The sequence below is a fragment of the Schistocerca gregaria genome, chromosome 4 (assembly GCF_023897955.1).
Source record: "Schistocerca gregaria isolate iqSchGreg1 chromosome 4, iqSchGreg1.2, whole genome shotgun sequence".
Taxonomy (NCBI): domain Eukaryota; kingdom Metazoa; phylum Arthropoda; class Insecta; order Orthoptera; family Acrididae; genus Schistocerca; species Schistocerca gregaria.
The window spans coordinates 184,397,485-184,421,266 of NC_064923.1; the positions used below are offsets into that span (position 1 = coordinate 184,397,485).

General features: G+C 41.5%; 1 protein-coding gene across 2 annotated transcripts in view; it reads right to left on the minus strand.

Annotated features, from left to right (window-relative positions):
• The window catches only part of LOC126267159 (glutamate receptor 1-like), a 1,368,697-nt gene that overhangs the window by 294,326 nt on the left and 1,050,589 nt on the right, over positions 1–23,782 (minus strand). For both annotated transcript variants that reach the window (XM_049972106.1, XM_049972105.1), the window contains exon 8: positions 22,120–22,326. In XM_049972106.1, coding sequence (XP_049828063.1) covers positions 22,120–22,326 — 207 coding nt within the window. The remainder of the gene's footprint in view (positions 1–22,119; positions 22,327–23,782) is intronic.

Sequence of the window (23,782 nt, forward strand, 5' to 3'; positions counted from 1 at the left end):
GTTGGTCAACTGTAGGTGTTTCTGCATTTCGTTTCGCTCTTCTGGTGCTGTAACTTTCCTACAGGAAAAAGCATCGTTCGTCAGCAACCAAACAAAGCTTCCGACATAGTACACTTGATCATGTACGGATAGCATAATAATATTTATAAATGCAAAACATAAAAACTAGGGTTTTCCACAACATTAGTTTCATTACTTAACCAGTTTTCGATTTACTAGGTCGTCGTTTGTTTATAACTGTCAACAGTCCTTTAGCTGGTCTGGTAAGCCCTACATGACTTCGTGCGCATGTGGTCAACCTCTTCATTTCAGACCAGCACCTACATCCAGCGTCCGCAATTAATTTTGGATAGACTGCAATTTCTGTCTCCTATTACTATTTTTGCCCTCTATGCCTCCCATAGTATCGTGGATCATTCACTGATGTCGCAACACTTGATCTGTCATCCAGTTCCTTTTTCTAGTCAATGTTTTGCCCATTTCCATACGATAAAAAGTACACAGACACTCTGAGTAATGTAGAATTGGCCACTAGATGTCACCAGAGGTGGAGCTGTCGTTATAAGAGGAGGCGGGGAGTATTGTGTTATTATCAGAGTATTAGACTTTGTAGGTCACCTGAGAAATCCAGTAGGGATATTGCACACTTCTCAAGTTGCCCAAGTCAACTGTAGGTGACTGTGAATTAGAAAGGCAAAAGAACAAACACAGATAAATCAAGACCAGGTAGATCTTAATAACTGACAGACGGGAGCGTCGGGCAATGTGTAAGATTGTCGTAAAAATCTCATGAAATCACTGGAAGAAATCGTACTTGAGTTGCAAAGTGTCATCAGTAGTCCACCTAATACAATGATTGTGTGTAGAGAGTTAAAAATAATTCTGTACAGTGGTCGAGCAGCTCTTCGTAAGCCACACATTTCTGTTGCAAACGCTAGGCTACGATTGAGGTGTAGACAGCGACGTCACTGGTCAGTGAATGAATGGAATCGTGTGCTTTGGAATGATGAATCACGCTACACCCTGTGGCAAACCAATGGAAAGGTTTGGGTTTCGCGATGCCTGGAGAACATTACCTGCCAACAGTGAAGTACCGAGGGTTGAGTTACGATATATGGGTGGTTTCTACAGTTAAGGCTTGAGCCGCTTATTGCGCATAAAAAAACGCTAAATGTGGACGAATGAGAACCCATATTATAGCATAGTGTGCTGCGCGCAGTAGACGGCCTGTTTGGAGATGCTGACTGTTTCTGTCAGCACGACAACGGACCCTTTCATGAAGCAGCATCGGTGAGACAATGGTTTGTGGAAAATAACATTCCTGAAATGGTTTGGCCTGGCTAAAGTTCTGACTTGAACCGAATACGCGTATAACACCTGTAGGATGAGTCAGAACGTCGATTTCGGTACAGACCCGATCGTCCAACATCATCCTTACTCTGGTTTGGCTCTAGAAAAACAACGGACTGTCGTTCTTCTACAGATACTGAGACACGCTAGTGAAATTACCCGCAGTACAGTTCAAGTCGTCACAAAGGCAAAAGGTGGACACTCCCCATGCTGACGCCCACTAACATGTGTCCGTTACAACTAACCAGACAGTTGAATTTCTTTACTCCAGTTTCGGCGCAGAAAGTTCACATTTCTTGCATCAGTCCACTTAATTTTCACCACACGCAACACAAAAGAATAGTGTAAATCATTTATTCAAACCACGACCAGTTTCGGGAAGTTAAAATCCCATTTTCAGATTGAGACGTGCATTACATGCGGTCGGCTCAGTCAGAGCTTGGGCTCCAGATCACTGTACCTTAGGCGAAGACTGTCCACCGTCGGGCAGTAGCAGGCTATGAAAGCCTAACACGACTGAGTGGAGGGTCAGGAGGGAGGTCTGGGGGCACTGAGCCAAGTGGCCTCTTGACCGACCGCAAAAAAACCATTAGCGGGCCGCATGCGACCCGCGGGCCACTATTGGCCCACACCTCTGCTGCTGCGGTCTGTTCTTGAGTAATGCTCGAGTGTTTTGAATCCGCACCTGATCGAAGATCGGATTAAATGAAGACGTCAAAACATTTCAGAGGCATGCTGCTAGATTTGTACCGGTAGGTTCGAACACTGCGTAAGTATTATGAAGATGTTTTGGGAACCCAAATGGGACTCGCTGAAGGGAAGGCGATGTTCTTTTCAATTAAATCAGAAAATTTTGAGAACTGGCAGTTGAAGATGGCTGCAAAACGATTCTACCGCAACCAATATCAGGACAACGAAGGTGGGATACCAGGAATTAGGGGTCGTACAGAGGCACAGAGACAGTCATTTTTCCCTCGCCCTATTTGCGAGTAGAAAAGGAAACGAAGTGACTAGTAATGTTAGTGCTCCAGAGTAATCACCGTCTCGCACCGTACGATCGCTTTCGGAGTGTGTATGTGGATGTTGATGTAGACCTCACATTAAACCATGCAATATGGGAAAGAACAGGAGAAGAACTCTGATATTTAATATTCATGTCCTTTTGGGATGATGGGGTGACTCTACAAGACTTACGTTAGTGCTGGTACAAGAAGCAGGCACCTGCCGGCATTTGTAATAAACGTGATTTCTAGTCAACGACTGGTATCAGAATCCCGAAGAAACGCGATTGACATCCTAACCTACTCTAGTTTCGAAAGGTGTCATAAAAACCTTTAAGCATAATTAAGTAAAGCCGCCTATCGAAATTTTGAATGTATTAAGACAACAGTATTGTCACACGTGTTATATTGATCTGGTGTAAAAACGTACGCGTTATATACAGTGAAACATTATAAATGCAGGTAACGGTATGAGAATCGACGAAAAGTTCGAAACTAGCCACTAATCAAAATATTATTTGCAAACTCTGACGGGAACCTGAGTTAACAATTTATAAATATATTGAACTGCTGATGCTGATACCAACACAATGTTGGAATTCTGTAAATACACTTTTGTTGTTTATAGTTGTTAGCTGAAGCTGTCCATGTGGCTATCCACTGTAGTTACTGCACTAACCTCATATATAAGCCAGGAGTAAAATGAGTCTCGGAAATTTTTGGAGGGATGGTGAAAATTAACTTGGTATCACAGAAAATAACGAACATCTGAACTCCCATGAGCTATTTTATTACCTTTAATATTTTTCTTCTATGCGACAAAGAGAAATATTTTAACTTTTTGAGCTAACTCATTTCTTCCCATTGGGTTTTTGCTCGCGAACGTTTTGCACTGCAAGTAAAAACGTTTACATCAGAGGTGCATTAAGCGAACAAGGGCGGACATCGGAAGAATTGTTTCCGTCACTTGTCAGAGTAGAAGCTCACATTTTCGAATACACGTTCCATTTGTTGTGTACATGCGCAATAATGGCAGGCGAGATTCATCCACCGAGAAAAACACATTAAACTATTTATCAATACTACACCTCAGTCTGTTCGTATGACGTCGGAAGATTAATGTACCTTTACTTTGTGTATTTTCTACTAAAAAACGTGAAGCAACTGCGAAACAACTGTGTGCACAACATTTCCTGAACACAACTTACATGTCACAAAACTTTTGTTCACCGTTAAAACGTGCAATGTTCTTCATATAATTTGGTGGAAGATTGTGGATGCATTTAACGAAGTTACAGCGACAGTTCAGTTACAGAGCTACTGTTCTTAGCTGGCCCACACAGCCACCAAACAGGAGCCTTTACTGACTCCTTCAGGTAGATGGGGACTTCCTTTCCCTGCCAGAGGAATCACCCGAAAGAGCACATTAAGACAGTTCAAGTTTTCCAATATGTTCTTCAACTAGCCTCCGTTGGATCTTTCCATCAACATTCCGAAAACTTTCTGTTGTGTCGTATGATGATCATTTTGAGGACCGATTCAGAGCTCACTGTTTGTGCGTCTGTTCGTGGTTTTCTGTTTGGAAAATACTTCCCAACAAACAATTAAAAAACAGTCTGTGCTATCCAAAAATATGGCGTGCTGCTAAACCATCACGAGCAGTTCAACTTTTTCAATATCTTCGTAAGGAAGAAGTTTGCTTTATGACAAAATGAAAGTGCTCCTAGATTTCGGTAGCTTCCTGGTACTACCGCAATATTTTGTGCAGCTGCAGCGGGTGAAAAAGCTAAAGTCGTGCAGTTACGTTACTAAAAACCATAACGTAATAAGTACCAAAATAATTAGCAGTAAACATCCTTTAAAATACGTGAATTTAGCCAATGCTGACTCGGTTTAAAGAACTACGTAGCAAACCACTGGAGGCACATAAAAATTCATCAGGACAAGGAATAATTGAATATTTCTTTGAGGAAATCGCAGCGGCCTCTTACCTTCCTGTTGTACAGCACATCATACTATTTACAATTGTTGGAAGTGTGTCTCACAAATGATTAGAGACGCCTGTTTTGTCCGAGAATATGAAAGCCCCAATGAAGGAAAAATGTTCAGAAGGGTTTATGGTTGTAGCACTATTTTACTCGTCAAAAGAATATATCACACATTTAACTGGGGTAAAACAATTCCGTATACAAAGATATTCTGCATCTACATCTACATCTACATGATTACTCCACAATTTACAATTAAGTGCCTGGCAGAGAGTTCACTGAACCACATTCGCCCGCATCTCGTGGTCGTGCGGTAGCGTTCTCGCTTCCCACGCCCGGGTTCCCGGGATCCATTCCCGGCGGGGTAAGGGATTCTCTCTGCCTCGTGATGGCTGGGTGTTGTGTGATGTCCTTAGGTTAGTTAGGTTTAAGTAGTTCTAAGTTCTAGGGGACTGATGACCATAGATGCTAAGTCCCATAGTGCTCAGAGCCACTTGAACCATTTGAATTTGAACCACATTCAACCTACTTCTCTACCGTTCCACTTTCGAAAGCCGGAGACTGGGTTACCAAATTTTTTCTGTGCGACGTCCGATTTCTCTTATTTTTGTGATGAATATTTTTCCCTTTGTAGCTTGGCGCCGCCAAAATATTTTCGATTTCGTGGGAGAAATATGGACATTGAAATTTTGTGAGTAGAGGAGGAGGAGGTTAGTGTTTAATGTACCATCTACAAAGAGGTCAGAGATGGAGCACAAGCTCAGATTAGGAAAGGATGGAGAAGGAAAGAGGCCGTGCCCTTTCGAAGGAACCATCATGGAATATGCCTTAAGTGGTTTAGGGAAACCACGCAAAACCTAAATCGGGATGGCCGGATGCAGGTTTGAACCGCTGTCCGCCAGAATGCTAGCCTCTGCGCTACCCCGGTCGGTACACTTCATGAGAAGATATTGCCGAAACGAAAAATGACTTTGTTTAAACGATTGCAACCCCAAAATGCATATAATATCCGTTTCACTCTCCCCCCTATTACGCGATAATACAAAACGAGAATCTCTTCTCTGAACTTTTTCGATGTCCGGCGTCAATTCTGTATGATGCGGATCCCGTACAACTCAGCAGTACTCCAGAAGACTTGCCAGCCCAGTTAGGGGTTCGGTCAAACGCACAGCTTTACGGATTGGGAAGGAGCGCCTGGTCCCCGGCACGCATCCGCCCGGCGGACTTGGGTCGAGGTCCGGTAAGCCGGCCAGTCTGTGGATGGTTTTTGGGCGGTCTTACATCTGCCTCGCCGAATGCGGGCTGGTTCCCCATATTCGACCTCAGCTACACTATGTCGGGGATAGCTGCGCAAACAAGCTTTCCACGCACGCGTGCACCACCATTACTCTACCACGCAAACATAGGGCTTATACTGGTCTGACGTGAGACGTTCCGTGGAGGGGGTCCACTGGGGGCCTAACAACACAACAACCCTGAAGGAGTGGTTCGGTGTGGGGCGGCGGAGTGGTGAAGTGGACTGCGATAGTCCTCGTGGGGTTGTGGACCACTGCGGGTGCTGCGGCGGGGACAGAGCCTCACAGTCGTTTCTAGGCCCCCCGTTAACATACAACACAATACTCCTGAAGATGGCGGAATCGCTGCAGCTACGAAACTCAACGACTCGATTTCCCCGTATATCCAAGATGTGAGAAGAAATTAGTGTACTTCTTGTCATCCCACATGCAATTTCATTTGAAGAACTCTAACGTCTAGAGAAACCGTACCTTCATTTTTCAATTTTGCTTCATAAATAAGGAATTTCACTTTGAAACAGGTTTCCCCACAAATTTATCCATTCCAAAGCAATCATACAAAGGTTTCAGTTTGTACCCTAGTAGAAATATCATGAAGGTTTGCATTTACAAACGTCGCAAATAGCTCTAGACATCGCAGAGTAGCCCTTCTGATGTGGACTGCGGATGTTCGACTTTCCAGTCCTAGACAGTCCTAGACACCAAACATTTCCTAGTGGTTTCTAAATAATGTCTGATTAACTGTGAGAGCTCTAGTAGAGGAAAATTTGCTATAACAATTCAGAGAGACATGTGAATGACGTGGCTCATCTGATAGAGTATTAGTAGTTGCAGTAGTAGTAGTAGATTCATTTATTTGATTGAAACGTTAGGTCTCATGGTGTGTACCGTGAGGTGGTAGTGGCAGATTCGTACTGCAAATTGCCATAGCTTCCCAACTAGCTGTAGTAGTTCATTCATAATAACAGATTTTCATCTAGCTCTACCGTAATGGCCACACATTCATTTTACGAGTGGCATTGAGTTCAGTTCAATTTCTATTATATTCAGTTCAAATTCACTTCATTCTCAGAACACAGCAAATGGAATAGAGCTACCAGTGAAAGTATGAGCAGCTCTGTAGAAATGAAATTTAAACGAAATGAAAGAAACTAAGCCACATTTGCAACCAGCCAGTTAGCAGGATACTGGGACTACTGTCAGCAGACTTACACTATACCAGTGCATTTTTAAATGATATTCTGAAGAACGCTTGTGTTGTTCCTCCATAAAGGTGCTCCTGCAGGAGGTTTTTCTGCTGGTCACGATAGTGAGTGTCAGGAGATGTGATGTGAAATGACCATGCATGCTACAGAGGAGGGGATATTACACGAATCTGTTACGTTGTAGGACACTGAATTATATCTGACCGTAGTGAAATACTTCCGATTAATCTCCAAACTTTTATTCTTGGTCATGAGAAGGTCGATTTTATGAAGGCTACTCTGAAACATTTCGGACAAAGACTGGACTTGGAGTATTATATATGAAGTGAGAACACAAATGTCCCTCAATGTAATACATTACATAACTGTAGCAGACTGACCCAAAGACGACTGACGTTAATGTAGTCGGCGTGTTGAGGAACCCAAGATAGAGACCCTGAGGTTACTGGGGCGTCTGTGCGATTCTGAGTTTCTATTTAAGGATGGTTATCGAATATATTGATCCACGATAACGATACATTATGTCATCGACGACTTCAGAATTGAAGATGGCGATCTAATTTGTCGGACCTGGGAAATCGGGTGGCTGTCGGAACAAAATAATTGTTCCATTATCGTGCCACTGAGGACATCCACCCTCACCGCTCATCCTTCACATCTTGGTCTAGTAGCCATCATGTGGACGCCCCACCTTTGCTCTGTACACCACGATGGGAGGTTGATCTTTCTGAAGCATCACCACCTCTAGTCATAAAAATTGAGTAAGACAGTGAAAGGTGGCTACACTGAGTCACAGCGCCAGAGATTGCGCCAAGCCAAAGAGTATTATTCAGCCGCCTCCACTGGCAGTTGCCGCTGAGAAGTTGCAGAGAGCAGTGGTAGTTCTGAGGTAGGCGTGATCTGTGCTTGTTCAGACGTCGATAGAGTACTAGGTGTTCTGTTGGGCAAGACACCATATGTTATTAGATTGGGGATGTTGTAATGATCAAAGTGTATTTTTCGTCAATATATATGAAGGTAAAGAAATTTTTTTTATTTTAGACGTCCTAAACAACAATGCCTCTTGGTCACAGGTTCAGTCAACAAAGCATGTGGCACGTGTTCTTGTGTTAGACTGTAATTCTGGTTTCTATATGCAATTATAGTATTTCTAGTTTTTTTAATTACTTCAGTGTAAATCGTATTTAAAATATCTTGTCTTATTGAGGTAGAACCGTGCCAGATGTGTACGTTGAATCACACCTCCACACACAAAACAGTTACACTTGTGCTTTGTTGTTTCGTAGCTTTTATAGTTGCTGGGTACTTAATTAATTAATTGTGTTAACGCCAATTTCCTTTCATTCTTTGTTGTAATTCTGTGCAGTCAGATTGCGTACTAATATTATTCAGGGCCAACCGGTTACGAGAATGCGTAACCGGACAAACAGCGACAAAAATTAAAATTATTTGCATTCTATTTAATTAAGCCCCCATGCAACAGTTAGATGTAATTAGTAACCTTTTCCTCTCTCGCAGTGTTTATTATTACATTTATTCATTGTATGTGTTAACATGGTTTCCTTTTACTTCTTTATCAGTTAAGCGGTGTCCTGATGCAGACGATGACGTGCCTAATACATTTCAGTAGCAGAAACCAAGCTGGCACCTAGACGCACTCCCTGATGCAGCCCTTGAAAGGTTGGAGTGGAAATCACGTTAGCATGTAGAACTGCTTCCAAACTGAGTTCCTACTGCATCCACGGTTGACACCACTAAGTTACCATGCAGACACAAGCTCTTGGATGCAGCAGCTACTATATGGGAGCAGGACACGGAATTGTTTACATAGTTTGAGCTCCCGCTATATCCAACGCCTACACCACTGATCGAGCCTCAGGTAAGATGTTATTAAGTGCTGTTGATCAATACTACACGTCACCTGACCTCCAATAGATCGAAGTGTGTTAATACTAGTTTAGCACCTGACCTGAACTTTAAGGCTAGAGCAGAAATAAAGAATGTCTAGTGGGGTACAAAGGTGCATTTCAGTGCTATGTCCGAACAAGGTAACCCAGTGGTTAGTACACCCCTCACATTCGGGAGGACAACGGTTCAAACCCCAGTTGGGATACCTGATTTATATTTTCTGTTATTTTCCTAAATCACTTCAGGCAAATGCTGGGATGGTTCCTTTGCAAGGGTAAGGTCGACTTCCATCCCCAACCTTCCCTAATCCTATGGGACCGATGACCTCGCTGTTGTGCACCTCCCCTAAATCAACCAACCAACCAATCAGTGACAAAGAACAACTGTGCAGAAAGCTGAAATACATGAAGTGTTATATGACAACCAAGTGACTTGTTTGGTGTAATGTGGATCATCACACGGAGACAGTCTATGGTGAAGGTTTGTTGAACTGTTCTTCCATATTCAAGTATGTTTTGGAACATGAAGTTCGCTATGAAGCCGAGGAATTAGATGTGTGTATGGCTGTATATTTGTGATTCACACCTAAGCCTGCTAGGATTACGCCCATAAATATTAATTCCACAGAAGCAGATTGATGCTTAATAGGAGGAATACAGTGATAGTGTTATAAACATGATGAATTATTTTCTACAGTTCATAAGGTACAAAAAGTATATATATATATATATATATATATATATATATATATATATATATATATATATATATGGGAAAGATTTCTCACTGCAAATTGAGGATATATATCATATGAACATGTGCCAAAAATGGATCGTTGCCACTGTAGATGATACTGACGAATCATCTAATTACATGCAGTTTGCTCCTTGTGTGCTGCAGGTTGTGTAATTGATGCAGCATGCTGTAAGCTGCGGAATGGTCTGGCATTCATGTCAGGAACAAGCGGAGTTTGTGTTTGTAAATACTTAGCAGATGAAAACGGTCGAGAGGCGGCACTGCTACGTCCTCGCAGACACCAACCACATCACGACATTTCAAGCCCTTTTTTGGCGTTTATATGATAATGAATGCTTTCAGATAGAACGTGAAGGGAGGCAGTGGACTGTGCGTGCACCAGATTTGGAGGACTAAGTTCAATGGGATACTGAAATGAACCTAGTACAAGGTCCAGACTAGTGGTTCTCCAATGTGGTGGAAGCCAAAGCATGATTACGTGTATTCTGCATGACAACTGCTACTATGCTACTGTCCGTATCACGTGCAATCCCATGGAGGTGACTCTGAACACCTTTTGTGACGTGAATGTAATGCCGTGCTATACTGTGTTCCAGGATGATTTGTTATCGTTGTATGACATCATCCATTTCCAGACATCCAGACACATGTTCATAGAACCTCATTTCCTTCATTTCCAACCAGGAATCCGTCCTAGCAGTTTGACGGTTTTATTAATGTTCGTCCATATATATATCCATTTTTGGACACATGCTCATATGACATATATTCCTCAATTTGCAGTGAGAAATCTTTCCAGTTTATCTGTTTCCTTGATGTTCACTGTGTGTGTGTGTGTGTGTGTGTGTGTGTGTGTGTGTGTGTGTGTGTATGTGTGTTGTTAATATACACTGTTGACATTTTTAAAGCATTATTCTCCTTTTCTACACTAATACAGTTCATCACTCTACAATATTTTCCAAATAGGTTTTTTATCTGCTTTAAATTCCGCATGTACTTCATGCAAACCAACTGAAGCTGTAATAGACTTAGACACACCATGCGTAAACTCAGCTTTTATAGAATTAATATTTGTAGGAGGAATCCTAGAAGACTTAAGTACAGAACACACACACAAACATCAATAAACGTGACTTCTGAAATTTTCCCGGCGCAGTTGTTCTTATAATAATTTGCGGGTATGCAGCCGGATCCCGTCGACATTCTGCCACGATATTTCGGCCCAGACAAGTCCGGCCATCATCAGATGTGTACACAACTACTGAAGAGCCCAGGTGCAGTCGCGGTATTTACGCCGAATCTCGCGCATGCGAAATGTCTGGCATCCTTCAACGCATGCGTCAGGTGTTGACATGCGCGGCATAGCCGAGTTGTACGTGCTGCCCTCGGTGGTGAAAATAAGAGATCATCTAGTCATTGAGAATGACGCTGTGGATTCCGCTTGGATTGTATAATTTTAATAACAGGATTCCAATTTTTATCCAGCTGAAAGCGGTTGTCACGATTTATAAGATTATCGGCAAGACGTATTTCCACTGATTCCTTGATTACGGAATCCCAAAATCCGAAAACCGGAGCTAAAATTTTTGTTCCATTGTATTCCATTGAATGTCCCAATGAAATACAGTGCTCTGCTATTGCTGATTTTGACGGTTGACTGTGAATGTGGCTCTGCTTATATTGGCCAGACGACAAGAACTGTCCATGAACGATGTACAGAACATGAAATATACACCCGTCTGCGGCAATATGAGAAAACATATACGATTTAGCCCTATTTCTCGAAAAATCTGAAGGGTCCCTGAATAGCATACCAGTACCCATTACAGTGTCGAGTTTTGTTTTTACAAAAGACGAGAACGTTGCTGATAGCATTGATATTTGCTGTAACTGTCACACAACATGTTTTGAAAACCTGCTAAGTTTTAGGACATAGAAGTATGTTTGATTGTCCTGAAATACTTCTGATAATCATCGATCTTAGAGGTACTGAAAGTCGTGAAGAGTCCAATTTTATAAAGGATACTTTGTAATATTTCGGGTACAATTTGGACTTTCATTATTCCATATGACGTGGCAATATGAATGTCCCTCATTGTAACATATTCAAACATAAATAAAGGAAATTTACTCAAAACTGTAAAGGAGATAATTGACCTTAATGCATTCTGTATAGTAATCACGAGGTTACTGGCGCAATCTGCATGGATCCGGTTAAGGATTTGAAGATGGCGATCCAAGATGGTGATCCAGGATGGTGATACATGATGCCATCGACGATGTCAGAATCCCAGATGATCCGAGGTGCTGGACCTGAGGATATGGGTAGCTGTCATTGCAAAATAGTTGTACCGTTTTCGGTGGCATTACAGACACACACCAGCATCCCTCACCCTCAACTTCCTGGTTACTAGCCATGTTGACCTGCTACTTCTGCTCTGTATACCATAGGAAAGGTTGATGGTCATCAAGAAACCTTATCAGAAGTCTACCCCGTCCAGGCAGGAAAACTGGCTTAGTAGTTAGAAGGAAGTACGAACTCATTCGTCTCTCGCAGTGTATATTAGTTTTATTATTTATTATATGTAGTTCCATGATTTTTCTTTTATTTCTTCCCCAGTTCAACAGCTCTTTGATGTAATCTATGCAGTGCCAGATATATTTTAGTAGCAGCAGCAGAAATAATGTAAGCAGAAGACACAATCTCTGATGCACTTCCCAATACACTGATGTGGGAAACAAGTTGGCATGAGCCTTCCTCTTTGTGTTCCCAGTCGTACACCGTGGGAATGGCTGTCATGGAATTTTTGTCCCTTTTATTCTTTTGACACTGAACCTTTGGTTTCATGACAAAACTGGAATGACGATGACTTCAAATGATTAACTGATTTTGGTTTTTACTTCAAATGATGGAAATGTAACAGTTCCAAAACTGATCTTGGACTCAGTAAAAAACTGTACACTAAGCAGCTACCCTACGGTTTTCTTCAACTTTCAAAAAGTCGGTAAGATAGCACAAGACTACCCCGTCGATACAGCGACCAATGTATAAGAGCAGGACAAGAAATTGTTTCCATACTTTGAGCTCCCATTATATCCAATGCATGGCGCCACTGATCTAGCTTCAGGTAAATTGTTACAGAGTGCTGCGGTTCAACAATACTTATCAACTGACTGCCAGAGGAACAAAGCATGTTGGAACATCAGACACGACCTTCAAAGTTATAATAGAAATATACACTACTGACCATTAAAATTTCTACACTATGAAGATGACGTGCTACAGACGCGAAATTTAACCGACAGGAAGTAGATGCTGTGATATATATGGAAAGCCGTGCTGGATCCCAACGGCCTCGTATCACTAGCAGTCGAGATGACAGGCATCTTATCCGCATCGCTGTAACGGATCGTGCAGCCACTTATCGATCCCTGAGTCAACAGATGGGGACGTTTGCAAGACAACAACCATCTGCACGAACAGTTCGACGACGTTGGAAGGACACCATTTTGCCCACTATATTTCAACATCTACCTTATGAATCCAATGGATGTCTATGTATTACTATCCAGCTGATTTTACTTTAAAATATGTATATATGGAGTATCTGATTGTGTTCAATCACAATCTTGTTCTTGCTATGAGTTTTGCCGCTAGCTAAAAGTTTCGTGGTTCATATTCCATCTAATTACGAATTAACCTCATCATGGTTAGCCTTCTGTTCCGTTGGGTAGATGGGGAAATATAACTGATGAATTCCACTTGACGTGAATTTTGAAAACACTTGCCGTTGTACACACCTGGAAACTTATCAAGGACTTGCATCACGCAGAACCCCCCTGGAACTGTTTCACTATCGTCAATAATATTTCATTGCTCTAACAACTAGGCTTGTAGTATACTGGGTGCTGGTGGATACTTGTGACTACGTTGTGCCATGCTTAGCACAGTTCTGCATTGTCAGAAAATCAATAATTGATGGCCTATTCAATTAAATTTGTGACTGAGTGGGAGAGCTCCCATCAAGTAACTTACTGTGCTTAATGAAGTGGGTATTTTCGGTTTAAAAGTAGTATTATGCATTCATCTGAGTGGTGTTATTGCTGTTACTAACATCGGCGCTGTACAGTGCACTGTGTATGTGTACGCACGCGGGTGTGTGCGTGCGTGCGTGCGTGCGTGTGTGTGTGTGTGTGTGTGTGTGTGTGTGTGTGTGTGTGTGTCACATCAAATTCAGCAGCACATTTGGTGCAATGTGTTTGATGGTGTAGAGTCCTGTCTCAGTGCAGACATCACCACAGCATTGTGCTGGGTGAAAATGGGATGTCATGGGACACATAGCATAACTGCCATTGAGGTAACTGATGAAACTGAGCACAAGCATAGTCTAATGCCTTACAGTCGTATGTGGTTGGGTTACACTACATGTAGAGTGCAGTTGGCAACTGACAAACAAGTCCCCTCATTCCTATCGCATGATGTGGTGCTGACCAGTTCAGATATGCAAGTAGAAGCATTGTCGCTCTAGTGACACACTGTGTGCTCCGTGCAGCCGTCAGGTGCTAAAGTCTGTTGGCAGTTTCACGATAGCCAAGGATTATGACACAGTGCAGCATGGTGCGGCCTCTGGTGGTGGTGTCAGCAACGACTCAATGCTGCCTGGCACACTGGCTGGCTGATACGACATACCGTCGGTTACGGCCAATGCTAAATTTTGCAGTATATGTAGAAGAGAATCTCACACACCTTTTTCACTTTCACATGATATAGATAACCATACAGGCTGCTTCAGGTGGCTGTTCAGTTTACAACTGAGGCCTTTGCTTCAGTTCTGACAACCAGAAGGCTTCCCATCACATAAAATATTGGGTAAATGGATTTTCTCACAGTTTTCATCTTTGGATAGCCATTGCCAGGAGCAGGGCGGATTTTTTAAACTGTAACTTGAGATGGATGACTGAAAATAGTTTAAACATAACAGAATTTGGCATAAGAGACACAGTCGTGAAGGAATTTCCATGGGAAGTCAACGTTAAAATGCGCGAACTTCAGGTACACTTTCTGAAGAAAGTAGTGAGATAAAGACCTGAAACTTTTACAGTGTACAGATGAGACAACATCCGCAAATCACATAAAGATTTGTTACTGTATTTTTTATGTGTTATGAGTTATGATGTTTTTGTCCTATTAGACAAAAAACCATAAATTTTATAAATATCTTGGAGATGGTGAATTTGTTGTTCTCACTACAGATCTGTTTAATCATCGATTTATTGGAAGAGCTGCTGAAAGTGTGGTATCTTTATCAGTCTTAGTTTGCGAGGAAGGTGTACCAGAAAAACTAAAAATGTAGTTTTGAGAAAAACTGTATTTAAGTTTTACATGTAAAAACCTAATGTACATTACCATACAGACACTATTAAAACATTCCAGGACTATACTGTAAGTCAGATTCTTCCTTTTTATGTTCTTTTCTTGGTAGCAGCTCCTTCAGAAATTTCAGCATAATAGATGTTGCCTATATTGAAGTTTTTCAGTCCCTTTGCAGTACTCATGCCGTTCTGTGTTCCCAAGGGCTTAAAACGTCCGTCTTCTTTGACACACCTGTACTGAAGCAAATGAATGCGTCATGAACACCAAATTTTAGGGTTTCTGGCAGCCTTGTCCTAATGACAGAATTCAAACAATCATTCGGTTTCTGAGTTTTAGCAGTGAGAAATTTTTTTAGGAGGTTCTGTTGGCTAAGTTACCTCAAAATAGGTTTCACAGCAAGTACGATATTTTCTAGAACTGGATTTTTGTGCTAACAACTGGAAGCTATAGCTGGGCTGTTGAATTTGCGCCTGCTGTCAGGTAACTGTGGGCAAAGGTGATGTTACGGTTTCTCATGGGTTGAAACTGTGTGAAATAATATAACCAGACACTCTTCTCATTGCTTCTCCATAGCTGCAGTTATTCCAATTGTCACACCATAATAATTCTGGATCCTATCTCTTTCAACCTTTGTCAGCCCACCTTCACCTTTTTTCCTTACATACTTCCAAAAGTCGTGGTCCCATTCTTTTCTCTAACACACACTATTAACTTCGACTGTAGGCCCATCAAGTTTACCTTCCACCACATTCTGATAAGGCTTACAATTTCCCATTCCCAACAGAGTCTGTGTAGAGGACACTTATTGACCACATCGATCTTGTGACAGTGTTGGCAAGACCAGCACACTCCACTAGAACCATCATACTCCTTTTAGCAAGAATGTTGGGTAGTGTAATTTATGCTACAGATATCACAGAACTTAATAATTATTTCAATATGCAGAACCTTTTCAGTATCAAAAGCCGTGGCTGACCCAGTGCTGTTTAGGGATGTACGCCAACATTTCTACTGACTGCCATCAAAACCAGCAGCAGTACGACTTGGGTCAAAGTTCGTATCATTCAAGATAGCTACTTCTTTTGCTGCTTTCAGTATTTTAGATTCGTTCACCTCAGCTACAACTGTTCCAGTAGTCTTGTTGTCAATATCAAACATTCCGGGAGGTGTAGGATCGTTCATTACTGCACAAGGAATTGCACCTGAAATTCGCCCTTTCCCAATAGATCTAAGTTCATACTCTAATCTTACATTGTTTTCGTACAGTCTGCTTCGGATTAAAGTGCCTCATGGAAATCAGTATTTCTGTATCAGTAGAAATAGAAAAACTGTTCACAGCATCTATTACACTGTCAAGCATTTGAGAGGCACTTGGAAAACCAGCTGCCCCTGGAAGCTTTTTACTTGAAACACTGACACTCACACTGACTTCACTTTCAACTTTTTTTCTTTCCTCTGTTCATTTCTACCACTTTAGTGGTTTATTTTTACGTATTTATTTCCACGAAATTTGGGCTTATATCCAAATTTCGTTATTCTACTAATTCTGCAAAAAGTTTGCACAAAAGTGTTACATTTGTATCGCCAAAAAGTTAACAACAAAGACGAAAAGTTGACAAATGATAATCGATGACGCAGATAGACTGGTAAACATCAAAACAAAAATTCTCTCTATCAACTGAAATAAGAATATCTGTGGAAAATAAATGTTTACTGTACTTCAGTCAACGCTCAGTAAGACAGAGCAAAAATGGGCATGGCAATAGTTACCACACACCACGGAAAAATTAATAACTCAGAATCTAATCGTCAGTAAGTGAAGCACTGAACAAGACTTAAACGAATTTTTTTTTAGCATGTTCGTGCCTGTGTCCCCTTAAGGGAACTGTCTGCGCCCGATTTTTAACTGAACTGAATTAAAGTTAACTTATTTGAATTTTAACAAAATTCAGACTGAATTGAATTCGGACCGAAATTGAATTGGATTCAAAATAAATTTACTGATACTGAACTGAATTAGAACTAAATCGAATTCGAAGTGTGTGGACTTCCTACCAATTTATAATCAGGGAAACAGCACTACTTCTACAGTGATTTAACGAGAAAATCCAACTATTTTTAGATTCCTTGCCAAATTTGGAATTTACCACTATTCCATACATAGTGCACTTGTGTAAGATGGAGGATATGGAGGATGGGGAGGGGTGAGAGGAAAGAAATGGGAAGGAACTAATGACATCAGCTGGACTGGGACTTCATGCGGAATCAGCAGTAATGAGTGAAAGTGTGTACCAAACCCGGACTCGAACTTAGGATCTACCACTTACTAGGTAGTAGCATTAACCACTGCGCAAATTAGACATTGTGTTTATCATCAATGAGCAAAATATCTCGGCACGCTCCCTGGCCAGCTCACACTCCCATCTAGGTCAACCTATCCACAGTCCCCATTCATGTTCTACAGATTCACTAATTCCCACTGGAGGTCGAATGAAATGTACACCTGCACTGAAGGTTATGGGTTCAATGCCCATAGGAGCGAATCAATTATATGAGTGCATGGTGTCTGTTCTTTTGGATGTGTCTGGAAGAACACACGACAATTGGAACACACAGCTATGATACATATTATGTAAATTGATGGCGGAGTCGAGAAAGGAAAGGGAAGGAACTAATGATATCAGTTACAACGAGAATTCATGTGGAATCAGTGGCGATGTATGGAATTCTACGCTGGTTCGTGATCTTACATGGCATCTCCTGCTTACTAGACACTTGGACTGTACCCGAGGGATGACCTTGGGAGACAATACCCCTTGTTCCAGAACAACAGTACAATAGGGGGATTAGAGAATAATAGCTCTTTATTCGATTGAGTTGATGGTAACACCAATTGTTGTCCTTTAACAGTCTTATGTACCTAATGGTAATACCTTGAAGCATATTAACCAGTAAACTAGTTTTCTAAGTGCATTGTATTACGGTAAGCAAGGTGATCTAGTGGCTCAGTTACGGCGTAAAAATCACAATATGACATTTATTTTAAACTGAATTATAGCAAATAAGACATTTTTAAAGTTTCTGGAGACCCAATCATTCACATCAATGATGTACAAAAAAAAGAGATACTGAGTTCATCAATAATGGACATAAGGTCCTTGTTACAACCAATGTTGAAAGACTGGACCTACCACATGTTTAGTGGGCAACTCAAAAACACGCATTTAGAAGGAGATTAGATTAGATTAGATTCAGTTTTCGTTCCATTGACCCAAAAATGAGATGATTCTTGTGGGTGTGGAACATGTCAGAAGATGTAACTTAATATAATACTCACTTCCTGATCATTTGTAGGGAAACTGTCAAGACATGTGAATACATTACAATAAAATGGAACAGCTAATATTTACGGCGTTAATTCACTGGCAAAATGAAGCATACGTAGTTATGAACTTGTAACAGGTTTATCGTACACAAAAGACCTAAGCTTGGCTGCTGTGACCAAGTGCTGCCATAACTGAAACCTGAAGGACATTTTTCATAAGCAGCTCTAACAGTCCCTGTTTACATATCCATCTATTGAGTACAAGGGGATGCCAACCAAAAAGACTTTCAAACACTATTCGAACTGTGCTTTATTCGAAACCAAGCTATTCCTCAAATAGTTATACTAGAATCTCTAAAAGCTATCAAGGTAAAATATAAATAAGAAACGTAAAATTATGCGACGACTTCCTTCGCAGCTGTGGCTTCTTAATAAATACATCCATATCACCGTCAATACACTTAACGTACTAAAATGGGTTCGCACATGTTGTTCTGAGTATCGGCAGCTTCGCAGTTTGTCATCCTGAGTATTGACAGCGTCAGTTTTTGACGCTGTCAGCACTCAGGATGTCCTATGAGAACCCATTTTAGCATATTTTATTAGTTGGTGCTGATATGTATGTACTTCTTAAGGAGACGTGGTCCCAAGGAAAATGACAACGTAATTTTAGTGTCTTTATTTGAATTTTGCTACCATCGCTCTTAGAGACTCTTGTTCAACAGTTCTGATGTTGGAGGCCTGACCTTCAAGCATGAAAGTTTAATTATTGTAGAATTAGTTTCTTTCTCGTTAGATGTAGCAAACTTAACGACTAATGTATCCATCTCATAGATAATTAGCGATCATAAAGTAGATTTTGGGTGATTAACCAACGAGAGTTGCGTAAGACGATTGAGTTGCTGGCAAAAGTGGTTCATCATCGGCTAGTTTAGGTGTACAACAAATCGTTGGATAATGAAGAATGTGGTCACTGGGCTAAGAATGAGCCATGGAGTGCCAAGCCATGGTACCCATTCACGTCTCCTTTTTAGTCTGATGCTACCTGTAGCTCGACAAATGTGAGCAGCCCGTAGGGGCGTGTCTTCCACGTATTCTACTTTAAAAATGCTGTGCCTAAGCTTGATATTTATTTTATACATGACATGCCAGTTTGTATGTTTTACTTCTGATGAAGGCACTTTTAGACGTGCCGAAACCAGGTCAAAAGACTTAATTTTTACGACCAAGGGCTGTAATTGCTTTAATTTTGTTTTCTTCTTTTTACCTTGCATGAAGAGACAAATTTGTGGCTGTCATTTGTAGGCAGACAATGAGGAAAAGGAGTGGTGTAGCAGTTGGTTTGTACCCCATCTGAGAAGTTCTTCAATGACAGATTCAATTTATATCCCACGAGCGGGAGAAAAAGTGTCGACCTGCGTGAATGTGTAAATCTCTACAGGTTCATTTCCATCCCAAGATGAACACGTATTTAGGAAACATTTATAGCTCAGAAACAGTTTGATTGGCGCGGGGTGTAATGCAAATCTATTTAATTCTTCACTATTTTTTTCCAATGTACGATCAGTGCAAGCACTCGATCTTAATAGGGTATTTGTTCATCGTAACCTAAATTTTCACCTGATAAAAGTTAGTTCTAGTACAATACATCAGGTACTTTCAGCTGCAACATGAAACTGGTAAAAATTGTCGGTCCCTTTTCATGTACTGTTATATATACGAACTCACATAGAATGATTCCAGTCTACATACTGTTTACCTTTCTAGAGATTATCCTCAAATTTGTAAACATTTATTGCGTCAGAATTATCTGTTATTTGCTTTGACCTAATCCGTTTTGTGGGAGGTAGCTGTGATGAACTAAGTCTATGAAGCATGATGCACAAGAACACGGCTCAATTTAATTTTGGAACTTTCTTTAAAAACATTTTGAAGCAATTCAATCAATTCAATCGTACTACATAGCCCAAGATAAGTAACTCATTTCATCTAAAAGACGCTGTTTCAGGTAGCATTTTTGTGTTAATACTTATTTGCGAATCTTGTAGAACACTGAAGTAAGCCGTTCAGGAAATTCTCGTAATTTTTTAATTACAACGGTTCTTCTCAATGTATTACATATATTCTTATATATTACACATACTAAAAATGTATATCTTATGTAGTACAAATGTTCATTACTGTGTCGTCTAAAAGTTTGAGGTATACCAGTCACGAACTTTTCCGAGATTTTTCGTGACGTTTCCTCTTTGTAAATTACATATATATTTACATATTATATATTAAAAATATGTATAACTTGTGGCTGTCCGAATATTATTTAGAGTATCAAATAAAAATGTGAAGTATATCGATCAAGTGCTTTTCAATATTTCTGGTAATAACGTTAAACAGCGACCTGTCTTTCTGTTGTGGTGTAGATGTATATTGACCGAACTGGGTCGACTTGGGGATAGAAGGGCTACTAAAACATACAAAACAAAATTCACCACAAAATGTTAAAATAAACATTAAACAGAATGTCTTTTATTCATATAGGAAATGGCTGAATTTAATGGGTAGATTACAAATCAGGAAGCGTGTTGGAGGGAGGAGGAGAGGGACAGAGGTAGGGACAGGAGGTGATACACAGAGAGAGGGCGGAAGGAGGAGGAGGAAGAATGGGACAAAGGGAGGGGGGAGAGGAGGAGGAGACTGTCAGAGACAGAAGGGGATAGAGTTTAGGATGTATATCAAATTCCCACACATTAGCAATTGCGAAGCATTGCTAGGTTTGCTAGGATATTACAAACACGATTAGCATGTGGACAATACTGGCAATGTATGACGGTCGCTGCATTGCATTTTGATCTAGTGCGGCTTCCTTAAAACTGGCCTTCAGCATACCTTTAAGTCGTATAAACGATAATTTGATTCAAAAGACATTGTATACTTCTGACATGTTGATCGGTCAACTCCATAAGAATGATTTCACAGTCCACTATTACAAAAGTAGCTGAGCTGTAAGCTAAGGGAGTTATGGCAGTTAGCAGTTAAATGATGGGAGCGAAAGGCGCTGACCTGGTTTTGTAGCTTGAGATGACACTGCATATTCGTTTCTGAGTAATACTAGGTTGGTGCGTAATTTGGTAGTGTTGTTATTTTGCGTGTTGTTATTCAGGTTGCTATGGTTTTATTTATAGTTTTTTATTTGCAGTTCATTGTTGCTGTTTGAGTTTACGTATTACCATTTTGTCATTTGGAGATAGTGAGTGGTGGCGTGGTAGCCAGAGAATGGAGTACGAAGTGGAGAAATAAGGTTAAAACTACCCAGGAATACATCCAGCAAATAGCTGACGACTTTTTCTGTAAGCACTACTCGGAAATGAAGAGCATTGTACAGGAGAGGAAATCATGACGGAGTGCAAAAGCAAAAAGTGCTTTTGGTCCAGACACGAAGTTAGTGGCACGACATAATACTTCCATTTATGTCATTTTTTCATTAGCTCATGTTTTGCCTTTGGACATATTTTATTTTAATTTTTTATTGTATCATATCAGGCACTTTTCTTGCATATGAGGGGCTTGTGGTCATAGATCAGTTTTGTTTCTGAAATAAAGTGTACCTACGAAAACATACTTATATTACCAGAACTAGTAGCCATCCCACTCTACAGCCTCAATGCAGCTGGATTCACATTAGTGCGGTATTTCGACTGTGCACGAAGCACCCTAATTTCCTGAAGAAACGAGAGATTTTCTCGCAGATCGTGCTGGTGGTGCTCCCGAGTCTGTGCCTTGCGCTGAGAGTAAATAATGGTACATACCTTGGCGACGAAACACGAGACCACGTCGGTGTGCTGCCGCGGCTCTACACGCCACCTGCTGCTATTGCACACATACCTCCGGGCGGCAGCGCCGCGCGGGGAGCGGCGTACCTTGCGCAGGAAGCGCGAGATCTTGTCGCCGTGCTCCCAGGGCGTGACCCAGCCCTTGCTGGCGCTGCACTCGAGGGCGCGCGTCGCGTTGCCCGGCAGCTGGCCGCGACGCAGCGAGCCGCGGAACACGTCCGGCTTCTTGCGCAGCAGCCGGTTCATCGCCTCCACCAGCACCAGCACCGCGTCGTACATCAGCGCCGCCGGCGCCTGCCCGAACCGTCAGACACAGTGTGAGCACCGACTTCTGCCCGCGAAAGCTTATACTGCGAATTGCACACATACACTACTGGCCATTAAAATTGCTACACCACGAAGGAATGCAGATGATAAACGGGTATACACTGTTGTTGTTGTCCTGAGACTGGTTTGATGCAGCTCTCCATGCGACTCTATCCTGTGCAAGCTTCTTCATCTCCCAGTACCAAAAATGGTTCAAATGGCTCTGAGCACTATGGGACTCACCTTCTGAGGTCATTAGTCCCCTAGAACTTAGAACTAGTAAAACCTAACTAACCTAAGACATCACACACATCCATGCCCGAGGCAGGATTCGAACCTGCGACCGTAACGGTCTCGCGGTTCCAGACTGCACCGCCTAAAACCGCACGGCCACACCGTCCGGCCCTCACAGTACCTACTTCAACCTACATCCTTCTGAATCTGCTTAGTGTATCCATTACTTGGTCTTCCCCTACGATTTTTACCTTCCACGCTGCCCTCCAATACTAAATTTGTGATCCTTTGATTCCTCAGAACATGTCCTACCAACCGATCACTTCTTCTGCTCAAGTTGTGCCACAAGCTCCTCTTCTCTCTCATTAGTTATGTGATCTACCCATCTAATCTTCAGCATTCTTCTGTAACACAACTTTCGAAACCTTCTATTCTCTTCTTGTCCAAACTATATATCGTCCATGTTTCACTTCCATACATGGCTACACTCTATAAAAATACTTTCAGAAATGACTTCCTGACACTTAAATCTATACTCGATGTTAACAAATTTCTCTTCTTCAGAAATGCTTTCCTTGCCATTGCCAGTCTACATTTTATATCCTCTCTACTTCGACCATCATCATTTATTTTGCTCCCCAAATAGCAAAACTCCTTTACTACTTTAAGTGTCTTATTTCTTAATCTAATTCCCTCAGCATCACCCGACTTAATTCGACTACATTCCATTATCCTCGTTTTGCTTTTGTTGATGTTCATCTTAATCTCCTTTCAAGACACTGTCCATTCCGTTCACTGGACAAATATATTATACTAGAACTGACATGTGATTACATTTTCACCCAATTTGGGTGCATAGATCCTGAGAAATCAGTATCCAGAACAACCACCTCTGGCCGTAATAACGGGCTTGATACGCCTGGGCAATGAGTCAGAGCTTGGATGGAGTGTACAGGTACAGCTGCCCATGCAGCTTCAACACCATACCACAATTCATCAAGAGTAGTGACTGGCATATTGTGACGAGCCAGTTGCTGGGCCACTATTGACCAGACGTTTTCAGCTGGTGAGAGATCGGGAGAATGTGCTGGCCAGGGCAGCAGTCCAATATTTTATGTATCCAGAAAGGCCCGTACAGGACCGGCTACATGCGGTCGAGCATTATTCTGCTGAAATATAGGGTTTTGCAGGGATAGAATGAAGGGTAGAG